We start from the raw sequence: 9,443 nt of genomic DNA, 5'->3' as shown, positions 1-9,443 counted from the left end.
GCCTAAAAGTGGGAAAAAGCTGATACTGCATGTTTTTGTTTCTCCAACCCATTACTACGGAGACATCATTTGAACAAACGCATATTGGCCATGGGTGCAATTTATACTCTGGAGCGACTTACAGGTATGTGTGAAATATATCATTTCACACGTTATTTTCACATTCAACCGCAAGAGGGTCCTCTAAGCCTGTGTTGAGACTGTCCATTTGGCTGTAACTGATTAAAAAAAAAAAAAAAAACCTGAAGATGACTGACATAAGCAACGTAGAAGAGGAAGCGCCATCTTTTACCTCCAGAGTTTGGGGAGTTTTTTAAAAGTGACACTGAGGATAAAGATTTCATTGGATTTAGTGATTTGGAGTGACACCGATGGTTTGGTTCGTTGTTTCGGTGTCATGTAACGTGATCATATCGTCATTGAAAATCATCAATCATTTGTGGATTTCCGCTCTTCGTGGCAGGGTTCAGTCCCCAAAACTGAAATGAAAAATGTAATTCTGAGAATGTGAAAATGAGTTCCCATGATATTCTGAATGAGCTGCACAATTTTAAGTTGGAATGTGAATGATGAAGAACATATTTCGGTGGGATGTCTCATTCATGCGAATTTTTTGTGTGGGCGGTGGTGAAAAAAAGCAATTGTAAAGTAAGTGTGGATTTTTGGGATGTGAGTCACATATATTTTGTCAATATTTGGAAGTTTGAATGATTTTAATTGTTTGAGACATTTGGATTGGGTACAATGTCAAAAAGTGAGGAGAATTTGCGGAACAAAACAGTTTGTGTGAATGCGTTGCAGTATTCACACAAAAATATGGCAAGGTTAACGTTTAGTAAAGGTTGTGTGTGATGAATGCGTCTCCCGGTAGAAAGCTGCAGTACCTTTTAAATTTTCAATTAGTCACATTACCACCTTGTCGTGACCCAAAATGCTCCATACTAACACATGTATTTGTGGAAGCAAACACGCTGGTCATCATACCCTGGTGTAGTAGCTGTAACCTAAATACTGAAAAGCCATGTTGCTGCATTTCAGATTTGTTTTGCTGTTATATGGAACACGGGTCAATCGTACCAACCTTGAGCCACTGAGTCGGATTGTACATCTCCATCGTAGTTCTTGCAGGCCCAAATGAAGCCTCCATCTGACTTCATTGCCTGGGCCACCATGTCGTCAATCAGACGGTGCTCGTACCAAATACCTTTGGCCTCAAACTGAGCACGGTATTCCCTGTCGAGTAAGGATAAGTCGGAGTGAGAGTGTGTATTTAAAAACACATTTTCCCAGAGAAAATATAAACAATGAAACCATCAGCACCATCATCGTAAATTGTATTCATTTTACATTCATTATGATCAATGCTGCGCTTATGTGGTGGCATCATCAAAAAAAAAAGCAGACGAAAAACATTTTGCTTTCTTTAGAAACTTTTCTCTTATTGGATTTATCCAAGGTTTATTTACCAGCAGCTAAATACTCAATGAATCTTGGCGTCAGGTGTCGCTTATGTGCGTCCGCGCATATATTGAGCAACAAAAAATGTTTACAAAAACACCATCGCTGTTAAATTAAGAATGGCATTTGAAAAAGAAATGAAGTAAAATAAAACAAATTTGAAATTAGACACTCATTTATTTTCCCAAGTCACATGCTGCTCAGGAGCCGCAGGTTGCCGACTGCTGCTTGATATGCTCACTGCGCTGTTGTCTGATGAGATTTGCTGATGATGGTTTTGATTTTGTGTGTTTGACTTGTAGTTTCCACTGTATACAAAGTACGATGAATGAGAAATGTGTGAGTGTGTGTGTGCGTGTGTGTGTGTAAATGTGCGCGCATACTTCTCATAGATCTCCTGGAAAATGTCCTTGAATCGTCCATCATACTTCTTCAAAATGGTGTTCTTGGTGCTGAGGTACAGAGGCCAGCATTTCACCAGAGCCATTTGAAAGGAGCTGTGAGCAAAGTCCCTGATGGATTTGTCCGTATTGTACATCCCCAATGCAACACCGCCAGTGCCTACACACAAATATGCACAGTGTAGACAGTGTGCCCTGGATCTATTTTAGTCAAAATTTTCATCATCACAAAAACCTAGCATTTAAAAGGGAAGTCAACCCAAACATTTTCTTTCCAATAATATGTTGGATGTGCACCGACTTAGTATAAACACGGCATTCCGATGAATATTACGTTTGTGGAGTGAGTTAAGCAGCACAATCCACCCATTTTTAGCCATCTCAGGGGGCAGCCATTTTGCCAGTTTCTGTCGACTAATATACCTGGTAGACTGTTGAAATTAGAAATGTGAAAAACAATCAATTAACGCATACAAATATTATTAAGAACAATCGAGTGTTGCCTTAAGGTACGAGCGATCTGACTTCCACGTTTTTTTCCAAGCTGTCATTTGGCTGTTTTATTGGTTTGACTAGTGAGCACAGATATACAAGCGCTGCATGGTAGCAATGTCAGAATTGGTTTAAAAAAATGGCTTCAAGCTAGATATTGTCACTCAGGTTAATTTTATTACCAAACGAAACAGAAAAAACAAAACGACACGTTGCATATTTAAAACAGCCACTTAGTTGAGCCTTTAATCTGCGATGTTAAGGCTAATGCTAACATGGGCACTGACTGGTAATGATGTGGCTGTGTTATATAACCCTTTAAGCAACAGATATTTGAAACCAAATGGTGCAGCAACACATGTAGACAGACAAGACAACAGTTCAGTCATATACTGTTTTCTTTTTCCTCTGCAAAGAACGACTACATGGACAACACTGGAGTTCTCGGCAAGACATGCTCTGACTCAGGACTGAGGTTGCTAATGCCTCATGACCAAACCCACAAAACAGGTTTGCCGTGACAGTCATCACCTGAGCCCTTTGAAACCGTGATGTCATTTTCAGTTGACAACAAATGGCAAAATGGCGTCCTCCTGAGACGCATAAAATCAGGTGGATTTTTCTGCACATTATGAATCAAAATGCCATGTTCAGACTCCTGGCTGTGCACAGAATATATTATTGTGATGAACATTTTTGACTTGACTTCCCATTTAAAATGTAAAAGTGGAAAAAAAAACCACCACCAACAACAACAATTTGACCTGTGTTACTGCATAAAACTACTAACATGTCAATGATCAATTCCTAACTCATAACTCTTGGCTCATTTGTGTTCTTTCTCTGACACTATCAGAAAGTATGAGTGGTGTCAAACCCCAGTGCATACCTTCAAAATTGTGGACGACGAACTTGACCTGCTCTCCGCTTACAGGCGTGTAGATCATCTCCACTTTGCCCGGTCCGGGAACCACAAAATCGGTGGCTTTGTACTGTGGGGAACATGTTGAAGGAATTGTCAATGCTTTAGAAATCCACCACCCAAAGTTACAGAGCAGAGCTTTTCATAGACATTGCGCAACTTTCCGCTACATGACACTTCACCTAGATGTAGTTGTTGCTCCGGGGCTAGAGTGCTGTTGACATTGGCCTGCGGAACAGAACATGATGGTCCAAAGGCCAGCTTATGAAATGTAATCTTTTTACTGTACATCTCCTGACAACAGAGCCATGTCTGAAGTAACCACAAATTGGAGAGCGAGAGCGAGAGCGAGAGAGAGAGAGAGAGAGAGAGAGAGAGAGAGAGAGAGAGCGAGAGCGAGAGAGAGAGAGAGCGAGAGAGAGCGAGAGAGAGCGAGAGAGAGAGAGAGAGAGAGAGAGAGAGAGAGAGAGAGAGAGAGAGACAGGAAACAGCTTGTTATGCAATAAGTGAAATTGAGGAGTTCTTTTTTATCCCCCACAGTTCTACAGTTAATGTGGGAACAACGTACAATCAAAACAAGGCTGTTGAGGTATTTTCTAATTCTGTCAATAAATCATCCGTCCATCCATTTTCTAATCCGCATACCCTCACAAGGGTTCAATCAATCAGACCGGAAACAAAGTAATTATTCCATTAAAAATAATATTTGAAAAAAGAAAAACAATTTACTCATTCACTCCAAGCCAATTTCAGGCCCTCCTTTACCCTACCACGTGAAGAAAAAATTTACAAGAATAAATATATACCTGGTTCTGAATGTCTGGATTCTTAAAAGACAAAAAATATTTGTCTTATGTATGACTCCCACCCACAACTCCTTCAACAAAAAATTGCAAGGGACAATCTTTGCAAGGGGCCTCTTTGAGAAGGGCATCCATCTGAAGAGACAGCGGATGTATATGGACATCTACCGGCGGAATCTTGTGTCCGTTTTAACACTTATTGCTATCATTGAAAATGAATGCCAGTTTCGTTTTCCTTTGCAAAAATACATAAATTGAGCTTAATACTAAAAAATTGGACGCTTTAAGCTGGTATCTCACTGAGTGGCGAATGTTCGCAGACACATTTTGTTTATCGTAATCTGTTTGAAGAAAGCAGTCTCTTATTTGGAGAACTTGTTTTCTTCTTTCAGTTTTCACAAAGTGATGTTATATGAGTCTCCCATTTCTTGACAGTGAGAGAGTGAGAAGAGATGCTCGGGAATACCTTAAAAAGTGTGTTTTAATATGGTCATGTGCTTTATTAATAAGTGCTAAAGGTGTGGGAGGAGGAAGACTGTTAAAAAAAATATATACGGTTCATCCATGTTATGGATTTACACTTATTGCGGGGGGTTTCTGGAACTCTGTTAACCGCCTCAGCTGCCTCCACCGTCACACGGTCGTCCGTAGCGTCACGGTTCTCCATTCCGAGGTCATAACTGGGCAGGTGACGAGAGAAACGTTTTTAGTCACATGACATGAGAATGATCGTGTAAAAATGGTGACATTTGGTTTATTTGTATTTCTGAAAAGTTTTTACGATGTTCCTCAAATCGCATAGAGTTGCAAAAAGCACCACTTTTGAACCCGCCCCACCATGCTTCGATCAATCGGCCATCGAAATACACGATCGGCATGTCGATCAATTCCTTTTATTGCTGCTTAAAAAAAACATACAATAAAAAAACACCTGCAACTCATACATTGCAGCCTGTAGCCAACTAGAGATCAGCCGGTTTCGTGTCCCCTCCCCCTTTTCTTTACATTGCATTTTACAGACCAAACAAGTAACTGAGTCATAATGTTTGTACATATTCTGCACTGTCAATCTGAAATAATGTCTTGGGTTCTGTTTTTTTGTTTTTTAGAATAAAGGGATGAAAATGTGGACAGAATTTTTATTTCAATCTGTTTTAATTAGTATGGCAGAAGCCAGGTGATTAGTTGTCTGTGTAAAAGCACAATAGCTGTGATAGATTTAGAAAAGGAGGACAGTTAAGAACATAAAGCCAAAGGAATTCGAGCACAATAGCCTACGCTTCTACTGGCATCGAATTCACCCAATTTCTCTGCTAATTATACCTCATGCAAGACTTGAAATACTGCATGCACAAAAGGAATTAACCCGCAACCTGACTCGCTTTGCTTGCACGACCAGGTTTTGTTTGAAAACAGCCGCGACCTTTCCCCTACTTTCTCCATCCGGAGCCATTGTGATGTGATGCTGATTATTTGACATTTAACATAACAGTGAGAAGGAAAATTTCAGCATCCAAGATCAGGTTTGACATGTACATTGCCTTTGTGCATTGGATTGCAAAGGAAAGTGGAATATATCACTTCCACATTCTTTCGACATGCAATGTCAGATGGATTGCAAAGTCATCCAGGAATGTGCATATGTGACACTCTGAGCTTTTTTTCACAACCGTATTGACAATTCCTGCAATCATTAAACATGGCTAGTAAAAACATAAACAGTATCAGCCCTCTCAATTATGTGTTTTGACAAGAGTAAGTTTGGGTAATAATTGAACAAAAGTGTGTGAGCAAAGGCTAAAGAAAAGAGTTTTATGACACCAAAGGGGAAATGGCGACGCAAACTCAGCAGGACAAAAATTGCTCTAAATTGGTAGCCAAAGCCCAGTCTGACAATGTCATACACCCTTAAAGTAAGCCATATACTGCGAATATGTGTGTGTATCTATCTCTCTCTCTCTCTCTCTATCTATCTATAGATATATATGTTTTTTGGAATGTGGGAGAAACCGGAGAAAACCCATGCAGGCACAGGGAGAACATGCAAACTTCACACAGGAAGACCGGAGTTGGAATTGAACCCTGGACCTTAGTACTATGAGGCCAGGGCGTTAACCAGTCGACCACCGTGCCGCGAAACATGTGAACTCCACAGAGGAAGGCCGAAGCCGGGTTCGAACTCTGCACCTCTACATTGTGAGGCCGATGTGCTAACCAGTTGACTACCATGCCGCCCCCTTGAAAAGGTCTTCACATGAAAATGACCAGCAGCACTAAAATCTTTGTCCAGCATTTTTTAAAATATGTGTGTGTGTGTGTGTGTGTGTGTGTGTGTGTGTGTGTGTGTGTTGTGTGTGTGTGTGTGTGTGTGTGTGTGTATGTAATGTTGAAAAGTCACTGCGAAGGAAATAATTTTGAGCGATTCATTATTTGGGACAATAATATTAAACACATGTAAAGTAAAACACTCAAGCGTGCAGTCACACTGTAATGTTCTTGATTGCATTTTAAAATTAGGAAACTTAAAAGAAATTACTCAGACAGTGAATTTCTATAGGTTGGCAACTCTCTGAATGTGATACGTTCCAAAAAATGATGTTGGTGTTATTACCTGTGCAAGTCAAGTTCCAGGTAGGGGAAGATGAGCTTCTGCTTAATAAGCTCCCAGATGACCCGGGTCATTTCGTCACCCTGCATCTCCACCACAGACCCGGCTTTGATTTTGGCAGCCATTGTTTATCCTGTAAACGCACGTGTGATACAAATGTTGAAACCTGTGAACTCATGTGCAAAGGCTTTCATACTGAAACGGAGCATACAGCCAAATCTAGAAAATGTAGCATGCACAAAAAACATCCATATTTATATATCTGTGCGAGTGGATGAATCCAAGCACATTCCTTTCCTACATCTCAATCGCTGCAGAATTGCTGGAGTACCAGATTCCTCCCTCGCCATGCCGCCAAATGAATATGCAAACGAGTATAAACACGTTCTACTGGTGGGAATTCAGGACTCTGCAAGAACAGATAATCAGATTATCTAATCATGGGTCACAAAATGAAAACCGAGGAACTTCAGAAAATGTGAGCTGGAGACGCTTGCAAATGAAGTTGAAGTCCACAAAACTATTACCATATTTTTTACACACTGTCCTATCTGGAGTCAACAACAAACCCTGTTACGAAAACCTGTTGTCTGCCACTAATAGTGGCAGAATGCGCATTTTGAAGTGTCATTCTCATTGGACAGAGTGGGCATACATTTGAAGAAAGGGCTGTCTGCACCCCCAATATCCTCCCACAAGACTGAAAATATTTCAGGGCACATCTGCCACCTCCATTGCCCATATGGGATGAATGTGGATGTTCAAGAGTTCAAATGTAATATTGTTGAAATGTGGTAAAGTATCCGATGGCGAGTTGTCTCCCATTTATTCTCCACACCAAAACTGAGTGTTTACGCAGCAAGTGAGTGTTTTTGATCTTTTCACATCAATTATCCCTTTGAACTCAGAAACATGTCAAACCCCCCCATAAAGGTAAAGGTTCCTGGTGAATGTCTCTCCCTTGTGGGTCACCACAATATTATTCTTTACATATGTAGTTACTACAAATTATTAGTGTCAGAGTATCAAGGGGTCGAAGGCTGCATTCAGACTGCTGGCACACTGTGTCTAATTCAAACCAGTGTCCAAATCAGATTTGGCCCTGTTCAGACTGGGCCACGTCATTGACCCATCTGACAGGTCGACAGGTCTGACAGGTCTGACTTCGGAACGGAGGCATCTTCTTTGTTATTTTATGTTAACTGCTCTGTAAAAGGCTTTATAACAGCTACAGCTGTTGTGAAAACACGATATAAATAAAGATGTATTGTATTGTATTGTTCTGTCAGAAATAGTACAAGCGACAATATACTAACTACTTTTATAAATGCACTTGTTTATATACAGACTCTATGCTTGTATGGCGCTATATCTCCACAGACTGATAAGGCAATGTGTTCCCTCCTCTGTCCAGGGACTGCTGTTTTCAATTTCTTCTGTGTGCTCCATTGTTTACTGCTGTGCGCCTTAACTGACACACTTTGCTCTGGCAAATTGAGTCTTGTAGTGAAGTCACCAGAGAGTGGCCAGAGAGTGACAAGGGATGGAGGCCCTTCCCTCTGGCCACCACGTAGCTCCGCCCTTGGTTGCAACACAAACGGATTGGGACGCAGCCACAGATAAGTCGAAGTGACATTGGGAGGGGCGGTGGACCTAAGAACCTTCGTGAATGAATTCATTCATACTGTAGTACAAGAGTGGCTCGCTTGTGACTCAGCATCTATCCCCGGCTTGGATAATTAAGTAAAAAAAAAAAAAAATTATAAAACTGCTGAAGAAGTTTTCATATGTTACCACAAGGGTTTTAATTAAACTTCATCCAGACTAATACATTTTCAAACTAAAAGCTAACCCAATGTGTTCTTTGAATGAGATTTGTCAACATCTGTTCCCAATAACTTTTCCTCACTCGAAGCTTTTCAATGATGACTGGTTAATTTCTTTCCCGAGCATGATCTGATAATTGGAACACTCAAAACAGGAAGTACAGTACAATCAGAAAAGAGCAGTCTGACAGCAGGAAAAAATAAACATCAAAACATCAAAATACGACAATAACCTTCACCTACACGATAGATCAATTTAGAAATACATCTTTATATTGTCTTGAGCTGTCCATGCTCGTACAAGAATTAAATAGCTACATTAGCTTCACTTGGTATGCTTGACGCTTGAAGAACAGAAGCGAACAATGAAAGTGACAATACCGTCCTTCCTGCTGCTTGACAGTCTACCACGAAGACGAAAGGGAAAACGCTGCATATTCGTACCTTATTTTGCAGGTAAAAGGAGATGAAGGTAGCGGTGTGATGCCCACAATTTTGCCGAGCTGGCGGTCCTTGCGACAGTTTGGAGGAAGGAGAGTCAAACAGGCGAAGTCAGCTAGCTTGACAAGATATCAACCAATTAGAGAACAGGAAAAAACGTTGAGAGCCAATCAGACGCGACCGTACGACTAAGTGGGCGTGTCGTCTGTCACGTTTCAAAACTAGTGTACTGTACTGTAGTGGTGAATATCAGTCGATATACATAAGAATGAATGCACATACACGCGCGCACACACACAAAACAACTTGTGTAATTATGAAGGGTTCGGAAAATGATGGAATTATGGATAATTTACGTTTTTGTATTAATGTGAAGTTAATAGTTAATTTTATTACCGATCCAAATCCATATTTTCATTTGCCAAAACACCATTTTACAGGTCAAATACAGTTACAACACAATTATTTTTAATACATAATTTCATGAATAAA

At 40.4% G+C, this 9,443-nt stretch overlaps 1 protein-coding gene across 1 annotated transcript; it reads right to left on the bottom strand.

Annotated features, from left to right (window-relative positions):
• Window positions 1–934: 934 nt before the first annotated feature.
• Window positions 935–9,071, bottom strand: LOC109512661 (isocitrate dehydrogenase [NADP] cytoplasmic-like). Its single transcript, XM_019864560.1, has 6 exons — window positions 8,955–9,071; window positions 6,688–6,817; window positions 4,656–4,756; window positions 3,241–3,411; window positions 1,842–2,019; window positions 935–1,233 (listed from the first exon to the last, which is right to left on the bottom strand). Exons 2-6 carry the CDS (start codon window positions 6,807–6,809, stop codon window positions 1,068–1,070), a joined length of 738 nt encoding a protein of 245 aa, XP_019720119.1. The 5' UTR covers window positions 6,810–6,817; window positions 8,955–9,071; the 3' UTR covers window positions 935–1,067.
• Between the last annotated feature and the right edge of the window lie 372 nt (window positions 9,072–9,443).

This window comes from Hippocampus comes, unplaced genomic scaffold (genome assembly GCF_001891065.2).
Source record: "Hippocampus comes isolate QL1 unplaced genomic scaffold, H_comes_QL1_v1.1 scaffold1416, whole genome shotgun sequence".
Taxonomy (NCBI): domain Eukaryota; kingdom Metazoa; phylum Chordata; class Actinopteri; order Syngnathiformes; family Syngnathidae; genus Hippocampus; species Hippocampus comes.
Note: the sequence above shows the minus strand (reverse complement) of the source record. Positions and strands in the feature narration are given on the sequence as shown.